Source organism: Leucoraja erinacea, chromosome 24, assembly GCF_028641065.1.
Source record: "Leucoraja erinacea ecotype New England chromosome 24, Leri_hhj_1, whole genome shotgun sequence".
Classification (NCBI taxonomy): domain Eukaryota; kingdom Metazoa; phylum Chordata; class Chondrichthyes; order Rajiformes; family Rajidae; genus Leucoraja; species Leucoraja erinaceus.
In genome coordinates, this window is record NC_073400.1 from 1,991,008 (window position 1) to 2,006,365 (window position 15,358).

Genomic DNA, 15,358 nt, shown 5'->3' on the forward strand with positions numbered 1-15,358 from the left:
AACGGCCTACCGGCCCGCAGCCGCCTCGACGCCGTACGTCACGCGCGAGCTTCCCGCCGACTTCGCTCGCACTTCATGTCACTCACTTGACCTCCGCGCGGCCCTCGCTTCTGGTTAGGTCGCGCTTGCCGCATGGAATCGCTTACGTCGCGCTTGCCGCGTGGAGTCGCATGCTCGTGGGACAGACCCTTAAATTGTCCGCAGTGTGTAGGATAGTGCTTGTGTACGGTGTGATCGCTGTTCAGCATGGACCTAGTGGGCCGAAGGTTCTGTTTCCATGCTGTATCACTAAACCAAGCTAAATTAAACTCTGTGAAATACGAGCCTTGTAAAGCATGGAAGATGATGCAATGGTGCCAAATATCAAGATGGAGAACCCAGAGTTTATCTCCTTGAAGCATAGAATGTTCAAGGATGATTTAAAGTAAGGATTCATCATTGGTTGTGATGAAGAATAACCGCTGCCTCTGGCAGGACTGGAGACTGGAGAACCCGGGTTCATGTTATTGGAAACGAGAAGAAAATGAACGGAATTTATTTTACACCATGGGTTGTTGTTACCTGTTGGAAACAGTAACTTTCAAAGGACCAAACGTTGAAACAAAGAACGACAGATGCTGGTCTACACCGAAGATAGACAAAAAGTGCTGGAGTAACTCAGCGAGTCTGGCAGCATCTCTGGAGAAAAGGGGTGGGTGACGGTTTGGATCAGGACCTTTCTTCAGACACGTCCTGACCCAAAACACCACCCATTCTTTTTCTCCAGAGATGCTGCCTGACCCATTGAGTCACTCCAGGACTTTGTGTCTAACTTTCAAAAGACAGCTGGACAAATACTCAACGATAATGGGGACAGAGCAGAGGACTGATATCAAATGGGCAGGTTTATCAAAGACTTGGTACCGACGGGCTGAGACATTTTGCTGTTGATTCTGAAACATGAGAGTCTGGAAGCCTTCCGCGTGCATGCATGCTGAGTATACCGTGCCCAGGGAGAGGGGATGGTTGGGGTGGAGGGTCCGACACTGACCTGTCCCGTGCAACCTGTTTCTCTCGCGGTTCACAGAATCGCCAGCCGCCTGCCACTGTTGCGGGCTGGATGAGTCTATGTTCCATGTGTATATGGAGTGTGTGAGGTTGCAGCTCTTGTTCCAATATCTAAAGAGGTTGCTCCTTGCCTTCTGGCTGCACTTCACACCCACCACCCTCATCTTTGGACACCCTGTGGGCAGGGGAGTGGGTAGGGCTGAAGATGTCCTGGTGGAGTTGCTCCCGGGTCTGGCCAAGCTGGCCATCTATGAGTCACGGTGCCAGTCTCTGCCCGAGCCGGCTGCCTGCCCCTTTTACGGGGTTACGTCTGCACCCGGGTGCTACTAGAAAGGGATTACGCACAGCAACCTGGGCACTGCTGGGGGGGGGGGGGGGGGGGGGGGGGGGGGGGGGGGGGGGGGGGGGGGGGGGTGGGGTGTGGGGGGGAATATATCCTTAATAAGGATGGGGAAATAGTGCTTTAAGAATTTTTGATTTACTCGTACTATGCTGGTGGGTTTTGTTTAGATTTATTAAGTATTGTAAATAGTATTGTAAATACTTGAATAAATCTATTTTTGGTAAAAAAAAAGAGAGGGGATCATCGATCAATTATTTTCCACTGTTGTTCCCTTTTAGGTGTTAAGCCATGATGGTGGAGTCTGCATCAGAGGCAATACGCAGCACTTCTGCTAATCAGAATGGAGTTAGTAATTTAAGCAGCCAGTCTGATGGAGGGGGACGAGAGGGCAGCTCGAACGGGGACGCAAACGGTGAAGTGAGTCCCGTGGACCTGTTGCATCTGCAGCAGCAGCAAGTTCAGGTAGGTTACGTTGTTCCTGCATTCATCTGTATGTAATAAAAACACTGATGAGCCCAGACTGAGGAGACCTGCGCTCCTGACACCTGCAAATGTGCAAGATGACAGATTGGATCTCACGCTGGGTGAAGGGTCGGCAAGTCTGTGGTCATGGCCCTTCGCTGGGAGCTCACACAGTGACCGCTTGGCAGGATTGATGGGAATGGGATTAAAGATAATGAAACTGAAATCCGAACCTCTTTTGCAACGTTAATCCCTCCTCCCGCTTCCTTCTTCCTGCCAAGGATGAAAGGAAGGAGGAATTCATGGCGTTTTGTGCTCTAGGGGTTTAGACTCTAAACCTGTCAGGAATACGGTCGGTGGACAGGGGTGGAGACGTGCACTTCGTCTGTGTAGATGTGCCTCTAGGCTTAGTCCCACAAGCCTAGGGCCAAAGGGGCAAGAGTTGCCAAACACTCAAGTTGCCAAGAACAGGGAGAAAGTTCAAACAAAGCCTCATGGCGAATTTTGGGAGGAATGAGTGCTTCGTTATTTGGATCCCTGAAGACCAGAGCTATTTTGCCGTCAGTGTTGTTCGTGCGGAGGGGACCTGTCCTGAAAGGAGGTTGGAGTAGGAGAGCTGTTGTTGATGGCGGGCGTGGAATGATGCGAGGCGTGTCAGGGCAGATGATGCTCCCTGGCTGGAGGAACATCGGGGAATCTTAGTCTTGGTACAAGACATTTTGGACAGGAATGAGGACAAATGCATGAATTAGATGACCTGGATATGTTTGAAATTCTCAGCCTGAGAGGGCCATGGGTGCTGAGTTGTTGGGAATGCTGATAACAACATATCATTGGGCATTAATACAGTCAAGGTAGTTGATCTGGAGTTGGGAAGAGCAGTGGGTGTAAAGGTTCATTGATGGTATTGAATGTTGGCCTAAGTCTGATAGTCCACATGGCAAACTCCTGCTCCTCTCTCTTACGTTTTAGGATTGGAAAGAGCACGAACAGAACTGATGTTGTATTTCAATGGGGACGTAAATGATCGTGTGTCTGTGACGGATGTGACATTTATTTTTATTCTGCATAATTTAACTTTGAAAATGTTCAGTCATCCCTAATGTTGCCTTTCCAGCTCGTAGAATCTTCCCTCCTGTAGGTGTGATTGGTTGATACCCAAGATTAAGATCAGTGAAACTTGTTAACGTTTATATTTCATTCAAACACAAACTCTAGACTCCTACATTTCCTCCTATTTACCTTGAACTGAAGCCAGCATCGCATCTTGTGATGTTCAGATGAATGTTCCGATCTGTTCCAACGTGCCTGAACCAGCAGATACATATTAGGTCAGACCTTGTCATAGTCTCTGATAGACAGATAGAGACATCTGTGTAAACTGTAGCAGATGACACTTTCTCATAGCCAGTGATAGTGCAGCTACCTAATCTCATCTTCTGAAGGTCCATCACGTTGTGTTTTCAGAAGAAGACCAATTTGCAAACCAACACACTGGATCTGTAATTTCATTAGGTTGATGCATTTGGTTCATTGAATTGACACGTTTGGTCCTGGGGAACAGCAAGTGTAAGGACGAAACATTGATTGTTCATCAGCGTCTTCCATGACCCCAGAATGGTCCACAGTACTTTCTGACTAATTAGAGTCATAGGATCACGCAGCTCAGAAACAAGCCCTTATGCTAAACTTGTCCCTGCCGACCAATATGCCCCAACTAAGCAAGTCCCCCATGTTTGGCCTACATCCCTCTGAACCTTCCCTATCCATTTACCATTCTAAATGTCTTCTAAATTGGATTGAATATTCCAAATCCAATATCCGACTCAGCTGTCTCCTCTTAAATGCTTTCTGAAGTGTGATCAGTGTTTTGTAGGAATTTGCACAGATCCCACAGGTGCAATAAGATAGTCGGCAGCACAGTGGCACAGTGGGTAGTGGTGTTGCCTCACAGGACCAGAGACATGGGTTCGATCCTGACCTCAGGTGCTGACTGTTTGCACGTTCTCTCTGTGACCGCGCGGGTTTCCTCCTGGTTTCCCGCTACATCCTAAAGACATGCGTATTTCTAGGTTAATTGGCCCACTGCAAATTGCCCCGAGTGTATAGCGAGTGGATGAGAAAGTGGGATAGCACACGGGTGATCGATGGCCAGCGTGAAATCCGTGGGGTGATGGATCTGTCTCCGTGCTGGATCTATAAACTGAAGTCAACTAAACATAATGATCAGATAATCTGAGTATTACTGATGGCCAATGGACAAGGATCAGGTGGGACCTGGGGAACAACTGCCGTGTCATTACCCCAACCAGTGGCAGGTTATACTTTCACCCCCTGAGACGGCAGAAGGGGCAGCAATTTAATTTTCTCTACAGGAGCACATCTATAAATGCATCATTTTCTTTACATAGTGATATTTTTCCCCGAGTGCCAGGTGGGAAATCGAACCACAGATTTCCAGTATAATTTTCCACTTTATGTTGAACTTTGAAGCTAAATTTAAAAAACTGATTATCATATTTTTCTCTCTATTTCTTGTTCCTCGAAGTGAGTGATAGTGACAGGCAGCGGTCCTTGAGAGCTTATTCTATGAGGAAGTTGCTTTGTAAATGTAGGCTGTTATTGTTGTCGTAGTAGCATTAAATCCTGTGGCATCACCCTCTGGGAAACACCGTGGGGATGAAGGTTAGCAAATGATTACCTGAGTTGAACTATTTGTATAACAGAACTGAAAGGCCTATTATCATTTTCCATTTAACCTCCAGGACCTCTGAGAGTTGAGGCCAACACATTGAAAAGTCACCTTGACTGAAGGCCGACTTGTTGACCAAGTATTTACTGGATATTTTACTTTTGTTTGGCCTCTTTTATTCCCCCAGTCTGGGGAAATTGAAAGCTAAATGGATAAGGCGTGCAAATCGCAACAGTGGAGGATCTATCACCATTATTGAACCAGCTGGCGGCTTCATTACTGCGAAGACTGATGACAATTTCTGATTTCTCCCCATTCATCCTGCCTGAATGTGACGGTGTAATTGTGGATTGCAACGATACTTTCTTGCATTGCTTCATCATTGTCAAATGACCATCTCATGATGTGAAGATAGACACACAAATACTGGAGTAACTCAGCGGGAAGACAGCATCTCTGGAGAGGAGAGAAGGAATGGGTGACCCTTCTTCACAATCTCGACTCGAAACGTCACCAATTCCTTTTCTCCAGAGATGCTGCCTGTCCCGCTGAGTTTCTCCAGCTCTTCGTGTCTCTCTTTGTTTTAAACCAGCATCTGCAGTTCCTTCATACACATCTTATAGAAACATAGAACCATAGAAATTAGGTGTAGGAGTAGGCCATTAGGCCCTTCGAGCCTGCACCGCCATTCAATATGATCGTGGCTGATCATCCAACTCAGTATCCTGTACCTGCCTTCTCTCCATACCCCCTGATCCCTTTAGCCACAAGAGCCACATCTAACTCCCTCTTAAATCTAGCCAATGAACTGGCCTCAGCTACATTCTGTGGCAGAGAATTCCAGAGATTCACCACTCTCTGTGTAAAAAATGTTTTCCTCATCTCGGTCCTAAAATATTCCCCCTTTATCCTTAAACTGTGACCCCTAGTTCTGGACTTCCCCAACATCGGGAATAATCTTCCTGCATCGAGCCTGTCCAACCCCTTAAGAATTTTGTAAGTTTCTATAAGATCCCCCCTCAATCTTCTAAATTCTAGCAAGTACAAGCCGAGTCTATCCAGTCTTTCTTGATATGAAAGTCCGGACATCCCAGCAATCAGTCTGGTGAACCTTCTCTGTATGTGAACTGTCTGGCGAACCATCTATGATGTGATCGCCCTAGCCACAGTTAGACTGAGGTCATGGCCGATGCAGATTTGCAGGTAGTTTGCAGGCACTTTCTCTGTTCTAACCAAAGATCTTAGAGCGAAGCAAGATAGGTTACTCTCACGCAAACGTGAGGTACGCTCATGGGCGGTTTCATGGGTGATTACAGGACACATTTTAGCAAGCTGACTCCGCCATCTTGTTCCGCCATCTTGCTCCGCTTTCTTGCTCCCGCCTTCTTGCTTCCGGCCAAAGATTGGATCCGCAGCGAGGAGAAGGAGTGCAAGGCCCGGGGCAGCGGGGAGAGAGAGTGCGGGGCCCAGGGCAGCGGGGAGAAGGAGTGCAAGGCCCGGGGCAGCGGGGAGAGAGAGTGCGGGGCCCAGGGCAGCGGGGAGAAGGAGTGCGGGGCCCGGGGCAGCGGGGAGAAGGAGTGAGTGCGGGGGAGAGAGTGCGGGGGGGTCCGGGGCAGCGGGGAGAAGGAGTCCGGGGCAGCGGGGAGAAGGAGTGCGGGGCCCGGGGCAGCGGGGAGAGAGAGTGCGCGACCCGGGGCAGCGGGGAGAAAGAGTGCGGGGCCCGGGGCAGCGGGGAGAGGGAGTGCGGGGCCCGGGGCAGCGGGGAGAAGGAGTGCGGGGCCCGGGGCAGCGGGGAGAAGGAGTGCGGGGCAGCGGGGAGAAGGAGTGCGGGGCCCGGGCAGCGGGGAGAGGGAGTGCGGGGCAGCGGGGAGAAGGAGTGTGAAGGGTGCGGGGCAGCGGGGAGAAGGAGTGTCCGGGGCAGCGGGGAGAGAGTCGGGGCAGCGGGGAGAGGGAGTGCGGGGCCCGGGGCAGCGGGGAGAAGGAGTGCGGGGCCCAGGGCAGCGGGGAGAGAGAGTGCGGGGCAGCGGGGAGAAGGAGTGCGGGGCCCGGGGCAGCGGGGGAGAGAGAGTGCGGGGCAGCGGGGAGAGAGAGTGCGGGGCCCGGGGGCAGCGGGGGAGAGGGAGAGTGCGGGGCAGCGGGGAGAAGGAGTGCGGGGGCAGCGGGGAGAAGGAGTGCGGGGCCCAGGGCAGCGGGGAGACAGAGAGAGTGCGGGGCAGCGGGGAGAAGGAGTGCGGGGCCCGGGGCAGCGGGGAGAAGGAGTGCCCCAAGACAATGTTTCTTATTTACAATGTTTCTTATTTAATGTCCCTTGTCTAGTCTGAAATAAAGTTCATTATTGGTTTAGAATAAATATAATTGTGTGTGTTATATACATTTATATAATTTTCATGTATGTGTGTTTATAAACATTTTATTCCTTAACAAGAATCAACAGAATTATGAATCTAACAGAATTATGAATCTAACCCTATAATCACGCACAAAAAGTCCCCCCTGTCAATCACCCTGCGAGCCGGGTCGGTTCCGGTTACTACAAAATCAACTCAAACACGGCTTGTGAGCCATTTAAAAAGAAATGATTTAAAAAACATTAAAAAAGACAATTACCAGAATCAAATTTTATTCTTGACAAGAAGTTTGAACTGACAGATTTATGAATCTGACCCACACAAACTGTTGCCCCGCAACATTGATTACAGTGCGAGTCGGGTCGGGTTAGGTAGGCTCAGGTTGCTAAAATGGGCGTGGAAAATGCCCATGATCCTCTCCATAGCGTACTACACGTCAGTCCATTACATTTAGCAGGAGTAGCCTATCTTGCTCCGCTATAAGATCTTTGGTTCTAACCTAAAGCAGTAAATGAGGCATCGCTTCATGTGCCTGCTACTTGTAAAATCATTGTGGTGATTATTTTGTTTTCATTAAGATAAATAAATTAACTTTTCAAAATGGAAATCTCCTTCATTCTTTCCCTTATGATCTGATAAAAGTCGGAGCAGCTAGTCACAGAGACACACAGCACAGAAACAGACAACCATCATGCCCCATCTGAGCTTGTCCCACCTGCCTGCTTTTGGCCCAAATCCCTGTAAACCTTTCCCAGATGTCTTTTAAATGCTGTTATTGGATCTGCCTTAACGACCTCCACTGGCAACTCGTCCTGTACACCCACCCACACCCACTGTGTGAAAATGTGGTCCTCAGGTTCCTATTAAATCTTTCCCCTCTCCTGGTTTAAGCAGCTGTAAAATAAAGCTCGCTCCTCACATCAAACTCTTCCATGACAAGTGGTGGCGCAAACTCACACACCCATCCCCGTGCTATTTTTTATTAGCCATCCCAGAGGCCCTCTCATGGCCCAGTGGACATTGGTGTTGCCTCTTCTCCAGGGACACTTGGGCACCAGTGTGGCCATGTATGAGGGGGAGCCTGGGAGGAGGAATGTACAGACTCACTGATACACTGACCTGTGAACGGTCAGCTTGGCGAGGTCTATGGACAGAGGACACAGAGATTGTCCAGGTCAACCCTAGGCTCCCATCTTGTCTCATCAAACACTCCCAAGTCAGACACGGACCGGGATGTACTGCAATGACCCACCTGCATTCTGGACACTGAATGAGTCTGACACTGTTAGGATCCCCTTTGTGCTGCCCTGACAAACACACACAGAGCAACTGCAGTATCGCTGGTCTACAGAGTTAAATCTCCTGCCCTATAAAACACTGATGCTGTGCTGGGCTCCCAGCGAGTCTAGCACAAAGTGGAAACAAGGAACTGCAGATGCTGGCTTACAAACGAAGGCACAGGGGAGGTAGGTCCATATTCTCCAGAGATGCTGCCTGACCTATTTAGTCACTTCAGCACTGTGCCTTCTCTTGTGGAATCTATTTACCTGCAGCGAAGATGGGTAAATATTCTCTCTGATTATTAGCTTTGGAGATTGGATGTATCAAGAGTCAGGAATCAAGGCAAGGGTCAAAAGTGTTAAATTGTCATATGTGCTGGGAACAAAACAATGACATTCGCACTTGCCCATTGATGCAACAACACACAGATAAATATCCAATAATCAGTAATACAAGGCAAGGCGAGGCAACTTTATTTATATAGCACATTTCATACACAAGGCAGACTCAAAGTGCTTCACATAAAAACATGTCATACAATAAAATGAAATAATAAAATGAAATAAATTAGAAGAATTAAAAGAAAATAAAGCAAAATTAAAAATGTATTATAAAAAGTGCAAAAGTTAAAAGTGCAATGTAGTTAAGATTTAGCTGAAATCTAAAGTAAACATAAAAGTTTTCAGTCTTCTTTTAAAAGTGGTCAAAGTTGAGGCACGTCTTAAATCTTCAGGAAGTTTATTCCAGCTATTTGTTGCATAGTAACTAAATCCTGCTTTCCCATGTTTTGTATTTACTCTGGGAATCACTAACAGATTGGTCTCAGAAGATCTTAGCGGTCTAGAAGGCTTATATAGTGGAAGCATGTCAGTGATATACTTTGGCCCTAAACCATGTAGTGATTTATAGGTGAGCAGCAGGATTTTGAAATCAATTCTCTGACAATGTAAGGATTTAAGAATTGGTGTAATGTGTTCAAATGTTTTGGTCTTTGTTGGAATACATTAATAATCAGTAATACTAGGTAACCAGACCATAGCAGTGCAAAAAAAAACAGTCTGTAATGTAACCAAGGACCAGAGTAATAGTTGCTGAGGTAGGGTTATGGTTAGTAAAACACAAAGTGCTTGAGTAACTCAGCAGGTCAGGCAGCATCTCTGGAGGGCATGGATAGGCCACGTTTCGGGTTGGGATTTCAGTTAACGAGCTGAAGGTTGCTGGGGAAGAAGCTGTTCTTGAGTCTGGTGGCCATGGTTTTCAGGCTCCTGTTGCTTCCAAAACATCTTATAGTGAAGCACAAATGCTGCAGCAGTGAGATGAGAGTGTGGCCAGCGGATATTTGATGAAGCAGATGGCCCTTTATGGTCAAAAGTGATAGGAGCAGAATTAGGCCATTCGGCCCATCAAGTCTACTCCACCATTCAATCGTGGCTGATCTATCTCTTCCTCCTAACCCTTCTCCCCATAACCCTTAGCACCCGTACTAATCAGGAAGCAGCCTCCTACAGTAGATAGACACAAAACGCTGGAGTAACTCAGCGGGACAGGAGCATCTCTGGAGAGAAGGAATGGATGATGTTTCGGGTCGAGACCCTTCTTCAGACTCTTCCTACAGTACATCCCTTTGGTAGCGAGGCGGTCAGTACCAGTGATGGACTGGGCAGTGTCTACGATCCTCTGTTGTCTCCTTCATTCCTGGGCGTTTGAGTTACAGAACCAGGCCATGATATAACCAGTCAGCATGCTCTCCACCATGCACTTGTAGACGTTCAATAGAGTATTCAGTGATGTACCAAATTGCCTCAATCTTCTGAGGAAGCAGAAACATTGCACTCATTACAGAAATGAAGTGTAAAATCTACATGGGCCCTGACTAGGAAAATAGGCACCCTTGGATATGATGATCAAGCAATAGCAAGCAGTCTTCAGTGGCTTCTAATGAAGCAAACCAGCACGCTATGACGTGGCTGTAATTCAGAAACCCTGATACTCTTAACACCTGTTAAACCATGGCTTCTCAATCTCTCCTTTGCCCTTTGGGCTTGAGTAAGTTCACAGCTGCCTTCACATGGAGTGCATGAGTTAGTTGGGGGCCAGCTTGGTTCAGCCACGCTTCCCCTCGTCCGAATGACACAGGACTATGTGACCAAGGGAACGGACGCTGCACTATCTCGACAAACGCTGTCCTGTACACAAACACAGCAGACGAGAGTCCAACCGCTCCGTCTGCCCTCCGCAGCCTGCCAAACGCCAGGTTTCACCCTCAAGTCAGTCGCAAGGCAGAGGCTGAGAGCCGGCGGGAGACAATGCAACTGACTATTTGATGAGTGTCCTATTCATGCCACTTGCACGAATCAAACGTTGATGACGCCCATGAAGCGGGTTGCTGGATTGATGCTGTCCCCGGTTCTCAGAAGGGGTTTTGATCATTTTCTGTGCAGCACTGTTGCTCAGTATTGACGCCAGAGTGTTATTCTCCTCCGTTACTTCAACCGAGTGTGGCCAGGAAAGTCATATAGCATCAGTACTGCAATCTTTGATCCGGCACCCTCTTAGTTAATCAAAGGAAGGTTTTCCTTTATAAAGACGGATCATTATCCCGTGTGGTGCTGTGTGTTTCTCTATCTCCGTCCTTCCCAGCGCAAGTACTGAGACTTGCCAAAGAATCTCTGTGCAATTATCCCTCGGCCCTAGTCTGCTCGGGGAAATTTCCTCTGCTCCTCCGCCAGCAGACAGTCTGACAGCTTTCTCTGTCCCTCTGATAGTTCTCAAGCAATAGGGCAAAGGAACGAGGCTGGTTGGAGACTGTGATCTGCTGGCATGCTTGTTCAGAGCAGAGCTACTGACCCTGACTATTTCACATAAACAGCCCCGCTCCCATCTTTCAGGGGAAAAAATATTCGGTGAATGTGCCTTTGTTTGTAGGTAGTTCACTGGAGCAGGAGTTCCAGAAATACACCGTCCCAGTTGGAATCCGTAGTATGTGACCTCACTTTCCAGACACTACGTTACTGAGGCTTTCTTAAAGGGGCTACCAAACTCCCACTGCACAATCTTATGTTGCGTAGGTAGGCATTAACCAAGTACGAGAAAAGAAAATCATTTCTTTTCGGGGTAAGTAACCCCGTCGGGGTTTGGCGTCGGTGTTCCATCATCCCGGCGTGAGGGCCTGAGCATCGGGCCGCCCGTGGCGGCGACTGTGGGTGCTCGGGAGGCCCCAGACCACGGGTGAACATCTGGGAAGATCGGCGGGGAGGCTGGCTGGACTATGGAACCTTCATCAACTTTAGTGCCACTGTGGGGTTATGTTGTGTCGTGGACTTCTGAGTTTGTGCTTTAAAAAAAAAAATGTTTTATTTATTTATTATTTATTTTTATGCCACTTGACTGTAAGGAAAATCCATTTTGTTGTCTCTTATGAGATAATGACAGTAAATTGAATACAGTACAATACAGTACAATACAATAAGCACTTGCATTCATCGGAATGAATAACATCCTCAGTGATAACTTTCACTGTTCGTGGGCGGCACAGTGGCGCAGTTGGTGGAGCCGTTACATCACAGCACCAAAGACCCTGGTACAAGCCTGACCTGGGGTGCTGAATGAGTGGAGTTTGCACGTTCTCCCTGCGACCGCAGGGGGTTTCCTCTGGGTGCTCTGGCTTCCTCCCACATCCCAGGATGTGCTGGTTTGTGGCTTAAATCGGCCCTCTGTAAGTTGCCACTGTGCAGGGAATGGTATAACATGAACTTGGTGCGATCGGGCTATTTATTCAGCTACACGCCCAACTCAGGGAATAAACCTGACCCGGCAAGTAAATCGATGAAAGCATTAAATTCCGATCTGCCACATCACTTCCCATTCTCTCACATCACACAAAAAGCATAATCCCAGAATAACATGAACATGTTTCATTCCTTTCCCAGGAAAATATTGCTTTATTCAAGTCACCCAACCTTCCCCCATTATCCCGGGTCCATAGCATCATGTCAGTGAATCATCAAAGATAGACATAAAATGCTGGAGTAACTCAGCGGGTCCGACAGCATCTCTGGAGAGAAGGAATAGCTGACGTTTCGGGTCGAGACCCTTTATCAGACTGTATTTATTCTGTAGAACATTCTTACCTGAATTAGAAGTGTCCTGGAAGTTGCATCTTGTCCTGCAGAGGGACTGATTCCAACACACCTAACGTTGACCATGATGGAACAGCAGGGATGCTGAGAAACACAACAGAATCATTGATGGTTTGGCCCTTCACTGCCACCAAGGCTCAACTGGACTCCATCCTCGTGAGAATTCTTCCACGGCCTGACATTTGTCATTCTCTGTAACTTTCCCTTGCATGCGGCAAGCGCAACCTAACGTGGTCGCTTGGGCCGTACGGCCTCGCGGGGCCGGTCCCATTTCGATCGCCGGAGCCGTATGGAGTTGTGTGGAGCTGGTCCCAACATCGCGCGGGGCTCTGAGAAACTGACACTGTTCAAAAATTCCGCGCGGCAACGGCCCGCAGCCGCATTGAGGCCGTACACACCGTCTCGACGGTGTACGCCTAGCGCGAACTTACCGCGGACTTCGCTCGAACTTCACGTCAACTCGTACCGGATCACTCGACCTCCGCGCGGCCAATAATCCTTCACGTTTCTGTGCTCCTCCAGTCTGGCCTCTTGAGCGCTCACAAGTCCCTTGGCTCTACCTCTGGTGGTCACATGACTAGATGACCATTCCAAACTCCTTCCTTAACCACACTTCCTCTGCTTCTCTCCACTTTTGGCCTCTACCTCTGTCACACACGGCGTGGCTAGGTGACATTTCGGGTCAGGCTCCTCATTGTGAGTTGGGGGGCAGGACAAAACCTGGCTGGTGATAGGTGAATACAGGTGTGGGTTTTTCGATTGGCAAATGGCTGGAAAAAGGCCAGAGGTGAGAAGACAAAAGATAGAATGTGTGAATTGTGAAGACCAAGGAAGGAATAGAGATGGAATATTTCTTCTAACGGCTCCACACCATATTACTTCCAGATATCCACCTGTCACTCACAGCCTTTGTCCTGCCCTCCTCTCTTCCACATCCCCCCCCCCCCCCTCCACAATCAGTCTGAAGAAGGGTCCCAACCCAAAACTTCACCTCTCCATGTTCTCCAGAGATGCCGTCTGACCCATAGAATTACTCCAGCACTTTTGTTATCCGTTGTAAAGCAGCATTGGCAGTTCCATGTTTCGACTCTTTCACACAGCCTTTGGTCGCTAGCCCTATTGTGCCAGTGCAACACTCTGTCTGCACAAGCCCTTGGCAACTTCTGCAATGTTAAAGGCACAATAACTATAGACGGGGTTGCAATTACACCATGTTTATTGAGGCAGGGAACACACTGTTTTATAATATGGTGCAAAGTCTGAATGAATGCAAAGGAGCTGGCAGAAGATGCAAGGGATTTATATTTTCATAGCAGACTCTACTGTGCTCCATACACCTTGGCTTTACTACCCATGAATAAGTGCCCACTATTTACCCTGGAATTTGTAATACACAAATTGCTAACTGAATTTTATGCTGTTTTATCCCTTGAGGCAATGCAATGTGTCACACCGTGATACAGTGCAAGTGTGAAGGTGCAGCAATATAGAACGCCTTCTGCAGGGAGACACTTAATGGCTGATTATGTTTCTGATCAGGAGACAGTGTTCAGCAGCTGGGAACAGCTGTGAGCAGGTAATGGATCAGTCAGAATAGACACAGCGATTCCCCTGCCTGTAATAGGGCTCAGACTGGTTCCAACTCTTTAAACTCCAGGGACCTTCCACTTAACTCAAGTGCCTACTTGTGCTGAAGTGGCCTGTTTATTGATTTGTGTTTTTGTAAATATTACGACTTTCTCCGAGCCTTTTCCTTCTCCTTCTACTCCGATTTCCTGGTTTCCTCACGTTCTGCACAGATTTGTTTCATTTTGTTTATTGTCACGTGTACCGAGGTACAGTGAAGAGCTTTTGTTGCGTGCTAACCAGTCAGCGGAAAGACAATACATGATTATAATCGAGCCGTTCACAGTGTACAGCCACCTGATAAGGAAATAACGTTTAATGCAAGATAGAGCCAGTGAAGTCCCCAATCAAAGATAGTGCGAGGTCTCCAATGGTATTAGTACCATGTGTAGTTCAGGACTGCTCTCTAGTTGCGGTAGGGTGGTTCAGTTAGAATCCTCCAGTCATAGATTGATATAGTGTAGAAACAGGCCATTCGGTCCAAATTGCCCACACTGGCCAACATGTCCCAGCTATACTAGTCCCGCTAGTTGTGCAGCTTGCTGCAGCCAGGTCGGCCGTGAGCAATGTTGAACGGGAAGTGAAGGGGAAGCGGCTGAAGGATATGCCAGGACCATGAGTTGGAATAATGAGAGCGGCACAGTGGCGCAGAGGTAAAGTCGTTGCCTTACAGCGCCAGGCACCCGGGTTTGATCCCGACTACGGGTGCTGGCTCTACGGGGTTTGTGTGTTCTCCCAGTGACTGTGTGGGTGCTTTGGTTTCCTCCCACACTCCAAAGACATATAGGTATGTAGGTTAATTGGGTTTGGTACAATTGTAAATTGTCCCTAGTGTGCAGGATAGTGCTAGTCATACAGTGTCGAAACAGGCCCTTCAGCCCAACTCGCCCACACCGGCCAACAATGTCCCAGCTACCCTAGTCCCACTTGCCTGCGCTTGGTCCACAACCCTCCAAACCTGTCCTATCCATGTACCTGTCCAACATTGGGATAGTCCCAGCCTCAACTACCTCCTCTGGCAGCTTGTTCCATACACCCACCACCCTTTGTGTGAAAAAGTTACCCCTTGGATTCCTCTTAAATCTTTTTCCCTTCACCTTGAACCTATGTCCTCTGGTCCTTGATTCCTCTACTCTGGGCAAGAGACTCTGTGCATCAACCCGATTTATTCCTCTCATGATCTTGTAAACCTCTATGAGATCTCCCCTCATCCTCCTGCCCTCCATGGAATAGAGACCCAGCCTACTCAACCTCTCCCTATAGCTCACACCCTCTAGTCCTGGCAACATCCTCGTAAATCTTTTCTGAACCATTTCAAGCTTGACAACATCTTTCCTCTAACATGGTGCCCAGAACTGAACACAATATTCTAAATGCGGTCTCACCAATGTCTTATACAACTGCAACACGACCTCCCAAC

General features: G+C 48.3%; 1 protein-coding gene across 1 annotated transcript in view; it reads left to right on the top strand.

The window, feature by feature from the left end:
* Nucleotides 1-1,668: 1,668 nt before the first annotated feature.
* The window catches only part of foxp4 (forkhead box P4), a 255,301-nt gene continuing 241,611 nt past the window's right edge, over nucleotides 1,669-15,358 (top strand). Inside the window, 1 exon segment of the mRNA XM_055654369.1 lies at nucleotides 1,669-1,852. Within this exon segment, the coding sequence (XP_055510344.1) occupies nucleotides 1,679-1,852 (174 nt within the window). The 5' untranslated portion in view covers nucleotides 1,669-1,678.